At 34.4% G+C, this 19,743-nt stretch overlaps 2 protein-coding genes and 1 non-coding gene across 4 annotated transcripts; 1 reads left to right on the plus strand and 2 right to left on the minus strand.

Moving 5' to 3' along the window:
• Positions 1-737: 737 nt before the first annotated feature.
• TRNAP-AGG (transfer RNA proline (anticodon AGG)) lies at positions 738-809 on the plus strand. The gene has a single exon. It is a non-coding gene; the product is annotated as a tRNA-Pro (tRNA).
• Positions 810-1,586: 777 nt separating this feature from the next.
• LOC107793218 (HVA22-like protein a) lies at positions 1,587-4,219 on the minus strand. The gene is made up of 5 exons (XM_016615523.2): positions 3,977-4,219; positions 3,796-3,822; positions 3,579-3,701; positions 2,000-2,243; positions 1,587-1,862 (listed from the first exon to the last, which is right to left on the minus strand). The coding sequence occupies exons 1-5, from the start codon at positions 4,042-4,044 to the stop codon at positions 1,797-1,799; spliced, it is 528 nt and encodes a 175-aa protein (XP_016471009.1). The 5' UTR covers positions 4,045-4,219; the 3' UTR covers positions 1,587-1,796.
• A 10,544-nt stretch (positions 4,220-14,763) lies between these two features.
• On the minus strand, positions 14,764-18,293 carry LOC107793219 (transcription factor bHLH47). Of its 2 annotated transcripts, none has more exons than XM_016615524.2 (5): positions 18,079-18,293; positions 17,376-17,966; positions 15,945-16,063; positions 15,679-15,806; positions 14,764-15,422 (listed from the first exon to the last, which is right to left on the minus strand). In XM_016615524.2, exons 2-5 carry the CDS (start codon positions 17,441-17,443, stop codon positions 15,012-15,014), a joined length of 726 nt encoding a protein of 241 aa, XP_016471010.1. In that variant the 5' UTR covers positions 17,444-17,966; positions 18,079-18,293; the 3' UTR covers positions 14,764-15,011. The 2 variants fall into 2 exon arrangements, with proteins under 2 accessions (XP_016471010.1, XP_016471011.1); XM_016615525.2 differs by having other exon boundaries at positions 17,376-17,494; positions 18,079-18,218.
• Positions 18,294-19,743: the final 1,450 nt, after the last annotated feature.

A 19,743-nucleotide genomic window follows, 5' to 3' on the forward strand; every position in this document is an offset into this window, starting at 1 on the left:
TCTTGTTTGTGTAAGAATTCATAGTTTATAGCATATTCCAAGATTAGGATTAGGTGATTTTGGAAAGAAAATTTGTTGAATAATAATTACTTTTTCGTCTCGTTTTATATTATTCGACTAGTATATTGTAGTAATGATAGTGGAAGAAAATATCAAAAGTAATGATTGAAAAGTTAGTTTGATACAAGCAAGTTTACATTAATATTTAAATCTTGAATGTTTTAATGAATTTGAATAATTAAAAATGTAGAAGTAAAATATAATAATATCAAGTATTTTGTGAAACAATTACACAAAAAACCGACCAGATTAACCATTTACTTTTTCTAGCCTGTATACATAGATTATATATTGATTATATACAGTTATACATACATTATATATTAATTATACATATATTATACATCAATCGGCTATTTTTACTTTAAAAGATTAGGTGGACGACTATTTGGGTTAATTCTTCAAAATTAAACAGATGAAGTAAATGTGATTCTTAATTTGAAAAAATATTATTAAACAAAGAAAAAAGAATCACTAACATAAATTGTACCTCAATCTCAAATTTGTTGTGATATACTATATAAATTCCAACAATCAGTTTATAGCTTTATATAAGTTCAGGTTATTCCAATTATTAAACCAAACAATTTTTGAATGAAGCACTATTTCCTAGAAATCAAGAGAAATAAACAAATATTTCAGACAAATTACTGTTATGCAAAAATCTAACACAAGCAGGGCATTTGGTCTAGTGGTATGATTCTCGCTTAGGGTGCGAGAGGTCCCGAGTTCAATTCTCGGAATGCCCCTTGTTTTCTTTCAGTTGCTTTTTCCCTCTGTTTTGTCAGGCCATCAAAAGCTTTTACACTTTTAGGGAAATCCCAAGTTGAGCAAGTTCCTCTGATATAGTACTGCCTATATTTTTCCATAAGAAGTTCAAAAGTTCAAATTTGTGATTATACTGACAGTAATTTTTATTTCAAAAGTTTCCCCGACAAAAGCTCTACACGAAAGCACATCTTGAGAATCTACAGAAAAAAGCATAGAATTGGTGAAGCTAACACTTGCTTGACTTGTTGCAAAACAAGCATCAGACTACTACTCCAGTAGCTTGGCTTGGTAACACCTATATAGACTTATGCTCCACCGCGAACCACTGCCCTTAAAACATGAGCGTTTCCCTCCTAAATGGTTATCCTTGTAGTTAGATTAAGCACCCAATTAGCCCTTCTCTGGTTGAAGAACTACATCCCTTTCTATGTACCCTACCTAAAGAATCATCACATAACAACGAAAAGTTATAAAGAACATTAAAAAAGGTTAGAAGTGCTAGCACACCCGTGTAAGTGGAAGTACAATGCAGCACTCCTGTTGGCATTTTAAAATTCGCGCTCAAGTCAGGCAAACGATCACTGTGAGACATTCTCAGACCTATCAAGTGATCAAAACAAGAGAAACCAAAGTTTTGATAGAGATCAAAATTCCTTATCCTGCTGAAGAGAAATAGACTAACGGCTCTCATAATCCTTAACAAAATGCTTGGAATTAACAGTGACTGATAAAAAGTATCTTGGAAAACACCTTGGTGAAAAAGCCATAAACAGTATAAGTTTATAACTTAAAAGTTAAAATACAGGATTGCAAAAACTCTCTGAGAGAAAAGCTAATAATCCAAACGTACAAAGACCAAACCATCAGTTTCGGGGGACCTCTTTACAATGGCAGATAGATCTCGTCCTTTCCTAAAGTACTGGAGCATCAAAAACCAAACTAAAAGAAACTGTAGTATACAAGGTTCAGTATCTGTAGTCGTCATCATAAAACACGTAATTGCTGGTTTGGGGCCTTCGTTCTCCTTCAGCCTGCAGGTAATGAAATGAGCCAATCCTTAATCACGTGAATTATGCGATCTCAGCCTACCTCAAGTCACTTGGTTTCTACATGTTTCTATGGCATTCCCTCAAAACTATAAACTAACACGGCGAACTGATTACCGTACCTTGTGGATCATCTCCTCAAATGCTTGGGTTCCGTGTTCTTGTATATATTTCTCTGCAGCAGTTAGGATGTCATCAGGCTTACTAAAGACATCCTTCTTTCGTGGCACATACCAGATGTTAACTGCTTTTCGTTGGACGATATAAGGCCTAATATAATGCTCATACACATATGCTGCACCATTGAAGTAAGGTATGACCAACCAGCAGGTTGTGATCAGTTTTGCATATGACCAGAAAGGAAGCCTGACATAAAAAGTGAATAGAACATATTAGTGCAAAAAAATTCAGATCTGACATTCGGAAAAGATTAGTAGAGATTACTGATATAGAAGAGATTCATGTACTATGTCAGAAACTTTTATTTCTGTCCATCCAGTTGGAAACAACCAAAACTACAACTTAAGTATTTCCAAATACTGGAAACACCTTGCTTTCTCTTTTCCTTCCAACATGACAAATATGACTGAGAAACATGAACCAAAGAAAAGTTTTTTTTTTTTTACACTTTACTTATTGTCGCGGCGATATGGGAAAAGGTTTGAGGAAATTTTTTATTTTGTGCCTCACATAATCTCTTTTTTGTCTAACAACTTTGTGGTCTCAGAATTTTGTGGACCCAAATATGTAAGATATGGGTCCACAAATTTGTGAGATAAAAAGAGGCCTCACACAACTAATGTCAGTAATGGGGTTTCCTAACCTTATACCTCAATGTGACAGTACCTTGTGCTCAAACATTTTCAACCAAGCTAAGGTCAACTACATCACCACAGCTCATTTTTTGCATTTATCATGGAAATCCAGTTTCTTGCAACCATGTTCACAATGAATTGTCAAACAGAGCTATTAAGGTCACTGCTCTTGTTTTAAATATACTGGTGAAGATTCCACTATATGAGTGCTAACTCACTCGGAAATAATTCATAACTATTGTCAAGACTGACAGTTGCTCCAAGAGTACATGATCAGATTGTAGATGACTTCACAGGAAATTTACTCAAAAATCAGAATCATTTTTCACCCAGACTGACAAAGTTCGAGCATCAATTACTTCGTGATTCTCATTATTTCTACGACTATGGTTTACTAAAGGACTGTTTGGCTTAATAATTCTTATTCCATCTGATAGCAAACTGCAATCAGCAGATGATCTTTCTGTTTCTTAGGTAGCACGTCATCACTCATCACTTGTTCAACGATCTACAACACCAAAGTTAAGCCTCTATCTACCAAGTTAGTAAAACTTAAAACCATTATCATGCTATCAAAAATTTAGTAATTCAATGTCTCTTTATTCTTCTATAATAACTATTTAGAAACTAGGACGGAAGAATAAGATTTGGCAACGAACGCAATGCTCAAATGCTTATGCAGAAAGTAAAAAAGGGTTATTCACAAACATGGTCTGTTATAAGTATTACTTTTCTTCCTCTCCATCCTGACGTAAGGAAAGGATATTTATTAATTGAAGGACCATCTTCCATTTACAGTGATAAAGAGACAATTATATCCACTTGTCATAGAATTCGACAAATATTAGCTCAAAAGCATATAAAAATCTCGAGTGAGGACTATTACCATTCAATAAGCTTGGCAAAGGTCAGCTCAAAAAGTGTAATCATAGAGTACAAAATCCAATATGTAAGCCATTGCTGATCATCCACAGGAGATTTGCTCTCTATAGCCCTTATTGAGGCATACCTGCCATATAACGCAGAGCTTAGTACCAGAACATCACATGTGATGCACTAAGGAAACAAATAATAATAAAAGCACTACGCGAAAACACACTTACAGAGGATAAACCAGACTAACCACAGGCCTGCAATACAAGAAAAGAAATTAGCTTAACAAGAATAATAAATTGCTCCTAAATTGATCTCTATTAATCTATGAATAAACTAGAAAGAATCATTTTTAATACAATTAATAAGAAAAAGGTGAGTGCGAGAACTAGATTGAAGAAAGAGAGATACCCGGCAAGAATGTCAAAGTTATTGAGTATAACCTTGAGGAAACTTCCTACACCACCAGATCCTCCCATACTGTAAACTCCAAAATTAATTATATTATGACTTCTAAAGAGAGGTATAGCTCTGAGATTTGCAGTTATGGCTGCAGTGTACAGAAGAAGATGGGTCTAGATTTGGGTCAGTGGCTGATGAGGATAGTAAGAGTTGTTGCTTTGTTGTTCAGAGAAGAGTAAAGTTAGAGAGAGTTCTCGTGTCGTTTCTGTGAAAACATATAAAAATAAAAATAAAAAACAATTCGCCTAATATGTTTCTTTTCTATTTTCGAAGGGTGTGTTTGGTATAACGGAAAATGTTTTCTTGAAAAATAAGTAGTAATTTTATTTATTTATTCGTGTTTGGTACGCAAATTAAGTAAAATGACTTCTCAAAAGTATTTATAAATAATTTAGATATAATAAACATGAAGCCATAAACTTTCAAACCAACAACCTTCCGAACTCACATTTTTCATAAACTTTCGAACCGCTAAACTTTCAAAACTATGAAATTTCTAACCCGTAAACTTTATAATTTCTAAACATGTAAACTTCTAAACATATAAACATCAGAAATCATAACTTTGGAATTTGTAAAATTTTGAACCTTTAAGCTGATAAATAAAAAAACTAAAATATATTTTATTTTAAAAATTCGGGGGATGAAAAAACAGAATTTGAAATTACGAATAAAAAGTAATTTTTTTTTGTGCGTGAGGAGGGTTGGGGTGGGTAAGGTAGAAAAACGAAAAAACAGAAATTTGAAATTGCAACAAGAAAAGGTAAAAAAATAATTTTTTTTGCGGGAAAAAGGTGGGGTGAGGTAGTAGGGTGGGTGGTAACGGAAAAACTGAAATTTGAAAAAAAAAACTTTTTTGGAGAGGAGGGTGGGGTGAGTTGGTGAGAGTATAGGGAAGGTTGAGAAGGAGTTTTGGAAAATATTTTCCCTTCTTTTGATAAGGAAAATATTTTTCTCCAATTGGAGGAAAATGAGTTCATAAAGAAAATATTTTTCAAAACATTTAAGCCAACCAAATATGAAAAAATTAAAAAATATTTTCCGAAAAATATTTTATTTCATACCAAACACACCCTAAGTACTTCTTCTGCTTCGGTGCCAACTAATTTACATATTGTTTTTGGAAAGATATTTTTTTTTCAAAAAAGAATTAAGCTCTAGGGCTAAATGCATGCAAATTAAAGAAGTCTTTCGGGTTCGAGCCTTGAATATGAATTGTTTTTGGTAGGGAGCGCTTCTATTCGAATAAAGCTTTACATGGTATGAATACAAATATAATCGGGCTTCAATAGCTATATCGAACACCGGGAAGGAGAAACCCAAAAAAAAAAAGCCTCTCATTTGTAATTTGTCATTGTAAATGAAAACGGTTCACTTCTACGTGGAAATTGACATAATGAAATTCACATTTAATTGTAAAAGTAAATTTTTGCCCATATCATTAGACTATGAATCCTAATTTTTTCAAGCTAAAATTTAAAAGAAACATTCAAATTGTTTGGCAGACACTATTCAATGACCACTAAGAATTCAATCTAGTGAATCTACTTTACAAATAATCCTTTTCACTTAAAAACATGATTGTTACATCCATGATCATGGCCATTACCAGAGAAAATACATTTTTTTGGTAAAATGAAAGGAAAAAAGAAATGGAAGAAATTATCTCCACAAGAACATAAAGTTGAATCTATGAAAGTAAAAATATCAGTATAACTTTGGCTTTCTCCGTGGCGCACTTATTTTGCCTTATCTTGCTTCTCACGTTTCCTTTTTAACTTTTGATCTGGAAATAAGTCAAATTTAAAACACAAGAAACAATAAAATGATGAAAAAGAAAGGGTAACTAGAATATAGAGTCAGAAGCGAATTCAGAATTTAAGTTAGTTTAATCTTTAAGTTTATTGTATTTTTAAATCATGAATTTATATCTACTATTTATTTTAATAATGGAAAAGAGCTAAAAATATTACTATCGTTTGGTAAATGATTTACTTCAAAGCTCCGTCTATCTTTTGGTCCAAAAATACATCGACGTTATCTTTCGGACTAAAAATACCCCCGCGACTAATGGAAGTTTCTGTGGTCCCCTTTTTAATGTGTTGGCAGCACGTAAGTAGGCCACATGGCTCCCCAATCTGGCTTGATTTCTACCCGCCCCAGATTTAGACCCGCCCTAATTTTTTGGATTGGACATGTTCTTCAACCTTCGAATTTGCGTTGAAAATTCACCCAAATCCATCTCAAATCTATTCCAAACTCCCTCAAATTTCAGATTTAAGCTCCTATTAATGTCCCCAACAAAATCTAATAACACATTCAAAATAAGTTACAATTTGAAAAAACTCCAATTTCGAACCAAGGTTTCAAAAGAGTTTTAGTAGAATTATAGCTCCTTCTTCAAGGGTCTCATTCTCAAATCAGTTTGAATAGACGTATTTAGGCTCAAAGTACATTAACCAACTAATTCCAACAACAAGTGGCGAATTTTCAGATCAAAATAAAATTTTACTCCAAATAGGTCTTCGAAAAGCTCTTCGTTGAAATTCTTCTAGTTTGTTATTGATTTGGAGATTATTTGTGAATACACATTGTCTTGTCGAGTGAAACACTTGGAGAAAAACAGTCCACTATTAAAGAACCCCTTGCAGCTTCGCTTGAAAAGACTTCCAAATCTAAAATTCGTTCTCAAAATTGATTGGGTGTTGTTGGGAATTAATTGCTGAACCTTGATATGGAGTTTGGTTGGAACAAGAATTTGGAGCTCCACTTGAAAATTTTTAGCCACTAATGTTTTGTTATTTAGAAAAAGTGATGGAAATGGAGGAGAAAGGGATAAGATCTTGGGTTAAGGTTGAAAAATTTTAGTGTGTTGATCCAATAAACTGGAGCGGGTTTAAATCTAGAATGGGTTATATTTGATCTGGACAAGGGAGCCACGTGGCCCAATTATGTGCTGCCAACACATTTAAAAAGGGATCACATAATTTTTTATTAGTCGCGGGGGTATTTTTAGTCCGAAAGATAACGTTGAGTGTATTTTTAAACCAAAATATGGATGGAGCTTTGAAGTAAACCATTTACCAAACAATAGGGACATTTTGGCTCTTTTCCGTTTAATCATACTATATTCTTACACATAAATTATATTTCGCGTCAAAAGTACTGATTCAAGTGAACTCGATATCGTCGCGCTAAATCCGCCCCTGAGTTGAATTCACTGTATGAGGTTGCTAAGATGATAATTGAAGAAGTGGGAATGGGTACACAAAAAATCAAACCCCGTTAGAACTTTTTAGGCAGCCTTGGTTTGAAATTAAATGTTTTTTCAAGATTTATTTTTCAACCAAACACCAAGAAGTTTAAACTTCAATTATTTTTTAAGCAAACACCTCGATGTTACAAGATGAGTAAAGGGTAGATAATCAATAGCACAAAATATTGGATTCGGTGCGACCGCCCAACAACTCAACCCAACTTCCGGAACTTGTACATTTGTCCCTTCCTTGCCATTGTTCTTTTTACCGCAATTTGATTACCAAAAGAACAGCTTCTGGTAGGTTCTAGTGAAATCCTAACCTAAGAAAATGAGTGAAAGATCTAATTCCTGCATAAAATACAAACTGAATTGCTTATCTTTGGATACATCTAAGTTCCTCCTTTAAATATATTTTTGAGCACTTTTGATCTTCTTAATTTATCAAAAATAAACACGTTTAAATTTGCCACTCAGAATTTATTAAATATTTGACTATTAGATATCAATGTGTTCACTTTTAATTAAATTGGGCAAAAACTATTCAAAAGTATATTTAGAACCATTTTATTAAAGCATAAGGTCTTGGGAAGGAAGAAGAGTGATTGGCATGAAGTGGGGCAGAAAGAGGCGATTCAGGTTCTCTTTTAAAAGGATTGGATTTGTTGCTTGCCTTCCGCACCTTGATCAGTCTAGTTCTATTTGGACTAATCTGAATATGTGTACTGAGTAAAAGCGAAATATCTTCTCTAAATTCTTGACAGAGGGAAGCCCCATGACCGACCGAACCTTCACTTTTGTCATTTTTTTCAGAAATCAGAATTCCAACAATAATGACACCACGACAATCATCTCTCTCCTACCTTGTCAACATAGAATGGACTAGTACTAATTTTGGCCCCTTAGAAACCAATACCTTGAAAATGACTTCAATAAACATTGAGGTTTACATTCTACTAGTTAACATTTAAATCCGTAGATGTCACGTGAAACGCCTACTTATAGGTTTTGTTTGCCGACATATATTTTACTTATGTGAACCTATTTGTTACAATCCATTCACATACGTTAATTCATGCGTAAGTTACTCGATGTAAATCTAAGAAAAGATTGTCTTTGATAGGAGAAGAAGTTAATCCTATTGATCTTAAATGATACATGGGTATATCAAGGTGGTTAACAAGTATTAGAAGTTAAACGAATTAAGGATATTGTAACCCGTATTTTCGGGTAAACCTAGAGGTGCTTAACATACTCAAGAGGTTGTGTTTTAAGTTATTTGAATCATATAATATCCATATCATAAGTCTTGAAGTCAAACGAGTTATAAAACAAAAATAGACAAAAGTTGTCGCAACTTACGTTCATAATTTTACTTAAACTTTAGGTCAAATATTACTAAGCTTTTCTCACAATTTACTTGGAATTACAGAGTGATCTACCCACCAAATTGAAGATATACGAGTCTGGTTTTCAACGCATTAAACCGTTCGTCGATACGATATCGGAGTAGAGAGATATTCTCATTTTTGTGAGACTGCGCCAAGTAGCTCTCTATGGGGCCCACATAGGTGGTTTAAGACATATGGATAGATATAATATGCCTAAACCCCGTTTTAAGTCATTATTTTTCAGTGTATTCTAACCTTAGAACCCTAAAAATATTCTCTCAAGTTTCTCTCATGATCCAAGACCCAAACAAAGGGCAAACAACACAAATCAAGTGTCGGGAATTCTGTGGCGCTAGTAAGTTTCTTGTTCTTCTTGTTGTTGCTCATTTTTTTGTGTTGTTCTAGCTTGTGTGGGAGGTTATTTTAAGGGGTTTATGTTATGTAAATACTCCTTCAAGTTTTTACTATCAACCCTAGGTGATTTCAAGTCTTCTAAAGTGATTCTAGTGCCGAAAAACGCTAATTGATTGCTAGTTTCGCTTCCTTGTTCTTGTGGCAGCATTAAAGGGATATTTCGTGGACAATTAAGGTCAAATTGGAGTTGTTCTTTATTTTAAAAAGTAAGAAACCTCTTATTCTACATGTATTTAAGATTATCCAAGTTGTGGCTAAGTCATTGAAGCTAGAACTTGTGAAATATACATCGAAAGGCTTGATAGTAATGTTGTTGGTTGGTGGACTGTTTTGGGAGGCTCAATATGATTATTATTGATGTTGTTTTGGCTGTTTAGTGATTGTTTTGACTTGTGGGAAGTCATATAAATAAGGGGAAGTTCTGTCTGTTTTATCATAAAATAGGTTGTGGTTGATACATAATAGTTACGACGCCTAAACGATAACGATAATGTCATTTCTCTTATTGTAGACTAAGGGTGTTAAACGGGCTGGGTTAGCCCGGTTCCGGACCAGTCCAGACCAGTTAAAACCGAAACCGGCCCGGACCGATTAAAGGGGGATGGGTTAGGCTGGGTTAGGGGGACACGCGGGTTGCTCCGTTTACGTTTGGGATATTGGTTACCCGGACTGGTCCAACCCGTTAGGTGAACAGTGTTCGTAAACCGGTTAACCGGCCCGGCCCGGTTTAACGGTAAAAAAAAAAAATTATCTGACCATTGGCAACGGTCCATTTCATAAAATGACCGTTGTGAATTGTACAAATAGCCCAATTTTGTTTTTTTTTTTTTAAAAAAAATTAACCCCCTTTTCAAAATCTATAAATACACCCCCTCTTCCTCATTTTTTCACTCATCTCTCATCTCTCAATTCTCATATTCTCTCATTCTTCAATCTTCATTCCTCACCTATTAAAGTGCAATCAACTATTTGACTATTTTTTTTTGGAATTTAATTTATCGTAGTATTTATTTTTTGAAATTTGAACAATTGAACTTCAAAATTGGAACAATTGACGTTTCTTCGTGGTAACATTGGAGTTGTGGAATCATCAAGTGCTCAATTTATTGCCGAATTCGGTACACTCCCTCCAACTCTTTCTCTTATTTACTATTTTATTTGCATATTTATTTGTTTTGTTGCTAGTAGTTAAATTCTTACAATATGTTTAATGCTGCAAAAAGAGTTTGTAACAAGGTTACTAATCGGGGAAATAAAAAAAGAGGTAGTACTTCAGGTTCAGCATCAGGTAGTAATTTAAATACCTCTCCAAATATTCCTGAAACATTACCTGATAAAAATATAGATTATGAACAATTGCATGAAGATTTGGGTATAGATGATAATGAATTAGAAATGGAAGATGAGATACCACTTACACCTAGTAGTGTTGGAGCTGCTAGCAGGGGTGGTGGTCGTGTTGCTAGTAGTAGACCACCTGTGGCCCCGACTAGTAATCGTAGAAAAAGAAGTAAGGTTTGGAAATTCTTTGAGGAAATAGAAGGTATTGATAGAGTTAAATGTAAACTTTGTAATGATACTTTTAAACATAAGACTGGGGGACAATTAGGGGGACTGGGACACTTAGTAGACATATGAGAATTGAGCATCCTATAGAATGGGGATCTGATGGAGATGGAAATCAATCAACTTTAAACCATACTACTGGTGGTCTTGTGAAATATGATAAAATGAAGGATCGTGAGGAGTTAGCAAACATAATTGTTTTGGGTTGTCTACCTTTTTCTTTTGCTTCTTCATCATATCTTATTATGTATATTCAAAGGATTTACAATCATTTATTTAAAGTATCCCTAGAAGTACTTGTAGAGCTGATATCTTTAGACTTCATGGACAATATCAAACATACATACGTTATTTGTTTAGCCACCTTCCTTGTAGAGTTTGTCTACCTCTTCTGATATTGGCCATGTTGTTAATGGAAATGATTATTTGACAATTACATGTCATTGGATAGATGATACTACTTGTATGCAAAAACGTATTATCACTTTTAGATATGATGAAGATCAGAGTCATACTGTTGCGTTTATAAGTAGTACTATTTGTGAAGTTGTTGAATTTTATAATCTCAAGCAAAAAATATTGTGTATGTCTTTTGATAATGCTTCTAACAATAATGCCGCAATTTCAATATTAAAACTGCATTTGCAACCATCTCTTGATGAAATTTTTCATGTTAGGTGTGCATGTCATGTTTATAATTTAATTGTTAAAAGTGACCTTGATTTATTTTCAACTGAGATTACTCATGTTAGAAGAGCAGTTGGTGTTATTCAAGGAAATAATAGACAATCTAGAATAAAGAAATTTAAGAATAAGTGTGTCCAGTATAACCTTAAACCCAGATTCATGCCAGACGAAATTGTTACTAGATGGAATTATACATATATATTTTTAAAATACTGCTACAAATATAGATTCCCAATAACTGAAGTGTCGTATTGTACTGATCCAAACCGTATGTTTACAACTACTACTTGGGAGGTCATTAATGATGTTGTTAAATTTTTACATAAATTTTATACAGCTACTGTTGAGTTTTTTGGAGCATATTACCCTACTGTTACTATGGATTTAGTACATATAGCTGAAATTTCTTTTCTACTCTTTGAATTTAAGAAGAAAGAAAAATATAGGGATGTTGTTGAAAAAATGCAAGCAAAATTCAAAAAATATTTCTTTCCAATTCCTCCGATTTACTTAATTGGTGATGTTTTAAATCTTTCTATTAAGATGTCTGATTGTCACCAATTAATGAATGATTTATATACTTATATGAAGATTAGACCAACTGAAACCCCAGATTTATATACTTGTATGAACAAGCTAAATGAATATTTACAACAATTATGCAATTATTATGCAAATATAATTGATGATGATACTCTTAATGTAGGCAATGTTAATCCCACTATGCATTGCACCACTTCTGCTACTGTGGATGATGAAGAAGGCCTTGATAGTTTTAATATTTTTTCTATATTTTCTAACACTCAAACCAGTAGCAGGAACATTGATGAACTTCAATTCTACTTGCAGAAGCAAAAAGAGCCTCGCACAAAGGAATTTTCACCGTTGGGATGGTGGCATGAGAATGGAAAGCAATTTCCTGTTCTTTTCGCTATGGCTCAGGACGTGCTGAATGTGCCAATTTCAACTGTTGCATCAGAGTGTGCATTTAGCCAAGCAAGACAACAACTTGGAGACACCTGTCACTCATTGGGAAGCAATGCTTTGGAAGTTTTAGTATGTTTCAGAGATTGGATTAGATCGGAACGAAGAAATCAAGGAAGTGAAGATGTTGATAACCCAGAAGACGAGGAACTTGAAGATATATTAACACATGGTAACCCAACCGAATTTAACACTCCAGAAGAAGGTCACTCAGTTCATATTGATTATGAAGAACTTACTAAGGCAATGCAAAACCTTTGAATTTACTCTTTTTTGGTTAATTTACTTGTTAAATGTAAACCTTTCAATTTGTAAGTTTGAATTTTGAAATAAATGTAGCATTTAAAATTTATAAGTGCAATTTTTTTCCATCTTACTTGTATTTTTTATATTAATATAACTTACAATAGTTATACAAAATACAAAAAAAAATTAAAAAATACACTAAACCCGGCCCGGCCCCCTCAACCCGTAACCGGTACGGTTCAATTTTTATCCGGATGAACCCGAACCCGTTAAACCCGGTAAGCCCCAACCCGTAACCGGCCCGGACCATAACCCGTACTGGTACAAAAAATCCCAACCCAGCCCGACTCGGCCCACCCGTTAAACACCCTTATTGTAGACTAAGAAGTCGTGACATTTGCATAGCTTGAGGTTGGGCAGTATAAAATGTATGTGAGGTTATCCCTTCATTCTTTTGCACGACTCCGATTGTACATAATGTAATGAACGAGCTTCCAAAAATACTCTACTCTTAAAAGCTAGCAGTACTTACATTGTTTCCCTTCTTATGGAGTGATTGATGTTGATGTTGCTTCTCTTATTCTTATGTTATCAATGTTGTTGGTACTTCCTGATTCTTATAAGATTCATGATGAAGAGTTAGTCCTAATAACGTGTACAGAGGATACCGACCTTACGCCACTCCGAAAGGCTCAGAATATTATTCCAATGAGTCCAGCATGCATTATATATATATATATATTTTACTCTACCGAGTCACGCTATAGACGGCCGGGTACGACACCTATTGTGCAATCACTGATCAGTTGGGTTTTACCGAGCTCCACGTGGCCAGGTACGATTCTACCGAGCCTTATGATGGCCAAGTACGTTTTTACCAAGCCTATTATGATCGGGTACGATATGATGATGATGCCCGCAGAGGCGTATGTTTTAAAAGTTTATGTATATATATATATATTTATGTATATATATGTCTGTATCATGCATTTCATGTCAGTAGCCCTCAGAGGTATCCATATGTTACAGGTTGTATATTCTCTATCCCTATTTACATTACTGTTCATACTTATGATTTCCTGCCTTGCATACTCAGTACTTTATTTGTACTGACGTGCTTTTTATTTGTGAACGCTGCATGTCGTGCAGGTCCTGATAGACGGGTAGACGCAGCTCCCCCATCACAGTAGGCTATCCGGTTCAGCGGTTATTGGCGAGATCCTTTCTCCGGACTTGCCGTGGTCTTGGTATGCATTTTTGTTATAGACATTATGGGTATGTCGGGACCCTGTTCCGCAATGTTGCAGCACTTATGTTCCTTTAGAGGCTCATAGACAAATGTCATCACATGTATAGTTTGGAATGCCTTGTCAGCTGATTTTTGTTGTGTAGTCTTTCATGGCAACGTGATAGCTCGTACCCTATATATCGTTTCTTGACAGTCTTGTCATCCCATGTTATATATGTCCATGCCATTATCTTTCATTGTTAGTTGTTCATGTTCTTGATCTATCTTTGTTTAATGTTGAAATTATATGTCATTAAAGAACACAAAAAGAACTAGTTCACTTTTGGTCATGTAGTGTCTACCCCTTCCGTTCCGGTGAACTTATTTTCTTTTTGGTCCGTTCCAAAAAGAATAACCCCTTTCTAAATTTGAAAACAATTTAGCTTAAACTTTCAATTCTACCCTTAATGAGAAGCTTTTATAACCACACAAATACTCTAGGCCCTTTTTGACTTGTTTAGGACCACAAATTCCAAAAGTCTTCATTTTTCTTAAAGTCCATACCCAGTCAAATAAGTTCACATAAATTAGAACGGAGGGAGCACTCCCTAATATTAATACTACTATGTTTGCTCCCAATTGATCTGATACTACCTCTTTCGCGTGATAGTTAACTAGATTATCGTTGATCAAAACAACGAAAGGTTATATACCATAGAGAGCTGCAAGTCCAAAGTATTGCTGAATTTGCTGCTTATCGTCTAATAGCCTGTTTGGCCAAGCTGTAAAAATAAGCTTATTTTGAGAAGTGTTTTTTTTTAAAAGTGTTTTTCTCAAAAGTACTTTTGGTGAGAAGCAGTTTGTGTTTGGCTAATTAGTTTGAAAAGCACTTATGAGCATCAATTAGTGTTTGGCTAATTAGTTTGAAAAACACTTCTGAGCATCAATTAGTGGTTGACCAAGCTTTAAAAAACTGCTTCTAAGTGTATTTTTCTCAAAAGTGCTTCTCAAAAAAGTGCTTTTGGAGAGAAGCTATTTTTTTCTGCTTCTCCAAAACTGCTTCTGCTTCTCCTCAAAAGCACTTTTTTTCCTTCCAAAAGCTTGGCCAAACACGCCAAAAAAAAGCACTTTTGGCCAAATAGGCTATAAATCTATAGAACCAAATTATACATGTCATTCTACGGATGCCTCATTTCTTCTAGACTAACATTATTATGCACCATCTTGAACTTCCTGTCCTAATAACCGAGGCCGCTTTTCAAAGATTTGGGAAGGCCATACATCAGCTGGAGTGGGATATCTGGCCTGTGGTTTCTTCACAGTAGATGTGGGTGTAGATGTGGACTTTGTAGCATCGGGCGCTAGATGAACCTGGGGATTAGAACTAAAGGGAAAGACATAAGCAGGGTTCATAATTTGTGAGTCTTGAAACGCATGTGCTGAAGCAGGTAATCTCATATAATTATTTTGTAAGGCGAACTCTGGGTGCTGAATTTCTGGAGGAGCTAGATTTAGGTCGAGATTGGTCTTGGCTTCCCTTGCTTTGACCTCATTCTGCAGTCTGCCAATTTCAGCCTCCAGAGCTGAAGTTTCATCCTGAAGCTCCTTTTTCTCCACACTCAGCTGTCAAGAAGGCAGATTTAGGAACATGTATCACACGTGTAAAATCCGAGAAAGCCGCTAATTCAGATTAGAAAAGCATAACAGCAGAAAAAATGAGAAGCTGTCATAATTTTACAATGCATACACTACAAATGAGTGGATTTAACCATCCTGGATGAGGAATGACGGCAGAAGCAATCATTCACAGAAAATAAGGAAGAGAAACAACGTAGAGAATCTCCAAGCTGGCAAAAATCCTGGAATTCAGGAAACTTACATATTGAGATTCAGACAGCAAAGTTGTATTTTCTGTCCTCAGATGCTTGATCTGAGAAAGTATGTCCTTTACAAATCGAGCAGCTTCATTCAAGATGGAGGCTTTTCCATTCATCTGCTCAGATAGTTCTGCAACAACAAGGCATCTCTGTTAAAAAATTGGCAATATCTAAACTGAAAATGTAGAAATATTAAATAGAGGAGCCACGTTTGGGATTTGTCAATGATGAAAATGGTAAAGTTAATAAGTAGCATTCATGACATTACCAAGAGCATTAGCCAAACCAAGGAAAAGCTCATTTAGATGCTCTCTCTTCAGCTTCTCTCTCTCAGCTTTATGTATTCTTTTTGGGGCTTTCTTCTGATTCTTCTTGCCAAGATGAGAGCTGTATAACAAGAGAGATTTACAGAATCAGGACTCACTGTAGAAGTGCCACTGATAATGATCAGTAGAGCAGTCAAAATAAATATATGAGAATGAGTACACAAATTATCACTGTACTTATACTGAGATCTGGAAACCTTTATGCGGATCCAAAGAAATAAGAACAGAGCTATGAAGAGGCAGAAGTACATTCTAAATTTTTGGGAGGAACATTTGCAATTTAGTCAATTTATATTCAAAACTCCAGATTCCATTTTTCCCGTTAAATAGGTAATTCCAGATATCTATTTCTATTGCGATGCTGTGATTAACATTGTAGAGCAGGGTAACAACTTCCAGGTAGTTCATTTGGGGGAAGCTGGGCCAAGATCATGTATTGCTTGAAACAGATCAGGCATCAGTTACGATGGGCTATCAAACTTGAAGACTGAATTCTGTTCAAAATCTTCAGATCCTTCCATGAACAACAAGGGAAAGATCACCAAGACATCAATTCACCCGACAAGCCTAGATGACTAATTGGTCTATAACTTCTTCTACCCAGTAATTCACCAATATTCACCAAACAGTCTACCCGGCAAGCCTAGATGACTGGATTGATTAACTGAGGACGATAGATCAGCTGGATCTCTGTGACAGATGAAAAGGAACAGAACCTCAAATATTATCAACTTTTGCCAGTTAGAAAAAACTGCTGTCTTACTCAAAAGATTTTATTGCTAAGTTCAAACTTGCAGAAAGGACTAAAATTTCTTGCTGAAAATTACAGGGTTTGCAAAGAGAAAGCTAAAATTCTTTGGATAATATAATTAAGCATCCCAATCACTATGCAAACTACCAAGAGGCATATAGTATTTTCCAACTTATGGTGAGATATCTACAAATTGAGTCATTGGGTAAGGTGGCATTGAGCTTTTGCATAACGCAACTGTCTTTTGAAAACCATAGTTTCTGGCATCATCAATCCCGAAAAGATTCACGCCCAAACTAGGCCAACTAACACACAAGCAATTTTTCTAGTTATAAAAAAATTCAAATAGAAAGAACCTCACCCTATCCAGACACAAAGATCACTCCATCCATGGGCATAAAAATCTGTTATTAGGGGTCTATGCTCTTGAATATATTTAATCAGAAGCGAAGCTTCAAATAAGAAGCTGTTTGGCATCAACTTTGTATACAAACCAAATCATAAGTTAAAAAGTAATTAAAAAGTAGGCCACATGCTTATTGCAGATTCCAAAATTTCAAAAGAAAATAGAACAATATGACATTCATGCTACAAAAAGTGATCTTGATCTAAAAGAACTGACCTATCTAGCGAAGTCTCCGCAGCTGTAGTATCCTTTTCATGTATTGGAGCAGGACTTTCTGTATCCATCTCTAATTTCAGTCCACCTTGTAGGTGTCAATGAGAAATGCTACTGGCCGTCTTATGAAAAGGAGAAAAGGGGACAAAAGAAAAGGTATTATGCTTAGGATAAGATACCCAGTAGATCAAAGATGGACGAGCAACATGACCAAGGTGTTACAATCAAGCTGAATTCATTCGAATGTAACTAAATTGTTGTGCCAGCACGGTATACTTCATAAACTCAGGAGAGTGCTGATCACTACTTTACAATCCATTTTCCTACTTTTTGCTATTAAACAGCAGAATACAAGTTGTACTGTTTAAATCCAGCGTCATTCATTGATTAAATTGAGTTAACTCATGAGAAGCAGAATCCTAAAAGAAATTAACTCTTTGTTTCAGAACGTTTTGTTGGAAACAGCATCTAATCCCCATATATATAATATTTATTTGTTCACCAAAGCAAGAACAAAATTTTGTAAGAAGCCCCATGAGCTATGCACTTCTGCCTCTCTCCAGGTAAAATGTGTACGGCACTAACATTCAAAACCTAAAAGAATTTCGTAAAAAAAAACCCAAAGAATCAGCATCCTAAATGAAGTAAATCAGTATGAAAAATGAAAATTAATGAAATTAATAACCAAGGAGATTCATATATGTACCTCTTTGGTTCTTGGGAATGATTTGAGAGTTGCAAAATAAAATTAGGGAAGTTGGAGAAGAGTATGTAAGAAGAGGAAGGCGTGTGGCGAGCAGCTGCTGGTGGAGATTATAAAATGGGGAACACATGAGAAGCGTGCCACGCGAGTTGTGTTCTTTTGTCATATAGCAAAACCGTACACGTTCCACGCTTGCATTTTCCACCCGCTTTGCCCATACTATACAATGTCATTCTTTATTTATGCTCACACGCCCCCTCCTCAATCCTCTCTTCAATTATTAAACCCAACTCCATCTTTATCCTCCTTTCGTGTGATCAATTGTGTCGGGTTATTAAATTTAAAGACCAAACTAAATCAATAAAACTTGGGCTTTCAGTCTCGATTTTTCTCGGGTTTTGAGGTTATTCGGGTTTTTTCGAATTTTTTTCCGATAAAATCTTCGTATAACAAAACATATAACGTATGCTCAAAATATTTCTTTAATCCTAGTAAGATACAACTATATAAAGTATTTTTCAAGAAAATAATACAAAATATGAGATGTGTCATGGCATTATCCTAAAATATTCAACAATAAAGACAATAAAATTATGTAATATAAATATTGCTAATTAAAAAGCCATAATAAAAATAAATATAATCTAAAAGTACTAAGTCATGCTAAAATAAATAGACTAATAAGGGAGTATTAATTACATAACTAAATGCTAAAGAAAAATAAAAATAGGTTATGTATTTTTATCTAAATTATTGCAAAACAAAAAATAGATATTCAATACATTCTCATTCGTAATGTTGAATTGAATGTCTTTTGTTAGTATTAGTATTGATTTGAATTTGTTTTGGGCTTTTGTTAGCATTATTTAATTTACTAATTTTAATGGCTATAAAACTTATTGGAGCATACAAAAGTTCTAAGTCCAACCTTGAAATAATACCTTAAAAGATAAAATTATCAAATTTTTTAAGAAATATTTATAAATTACATCACAATAAGTATATTTATATATATTAAAATATCTTAAATTTCTATATATGCAATATCGGGTTGGTTTGGTTTCGGTTTGACTTTCTTTAATTAAAACCAAACCAAATCAATAATAGTCGGGTTTTTTTTCCAACACCAAACCAAATCAAACCAAACCATAATTGAGTTTTTTTTCTAGATTTAACTCGGATTATCGGGTTGGTATGGTTTGTCGGTTTCCTTTGTACACCCCTACATGTTCATTTGGCTCCATCACAATTTGATATTCCGCACTTAAGCCGGTAAAATAGAGATACATACAAACTAGTACCTACTTAGAAATTAGATCAAGCTTACCACTCCATGCAATTTTGACATCTTAAACATATGTAAAAAACAACTAGAGAAACTTAGTTTAAAATTTTTTAAGCCGGACTATTCAAAATCTATCTATCTATCTATTTATATATATATATATATATATATATATATATATATATATATATATATATATATATAAAGGAGGGACAAAGATGATGTGGCACCTCCCATAATGTAGGAGTTCTATTTATCTTTTTCCTCAATTTTTTGACCTTTTCCTTTCATTTTAATCATTTATCTTATTTTAAAATCCACATCCATAACTCATACCTCTTTATCGAGGGTTGTGACTTTTCAACTCCATAACCCCAATTGTT

Source organism: Nicotiana tabacum, chromosome 6 (genome assembly GCF_000715075.1).
Source record: "Nicotiana tabacum cultivar K326 chromosome 6, ASM71507v2, whole genome shotgun sequence".
NCBI classification, from domain to species: domain Eukaryota; kingdom Viridiplantae; phylum Streptophyta; class Magnoliopsida; order Solanales; family Solanaceae; genus Nicotiana; species Nicotiana tabacum.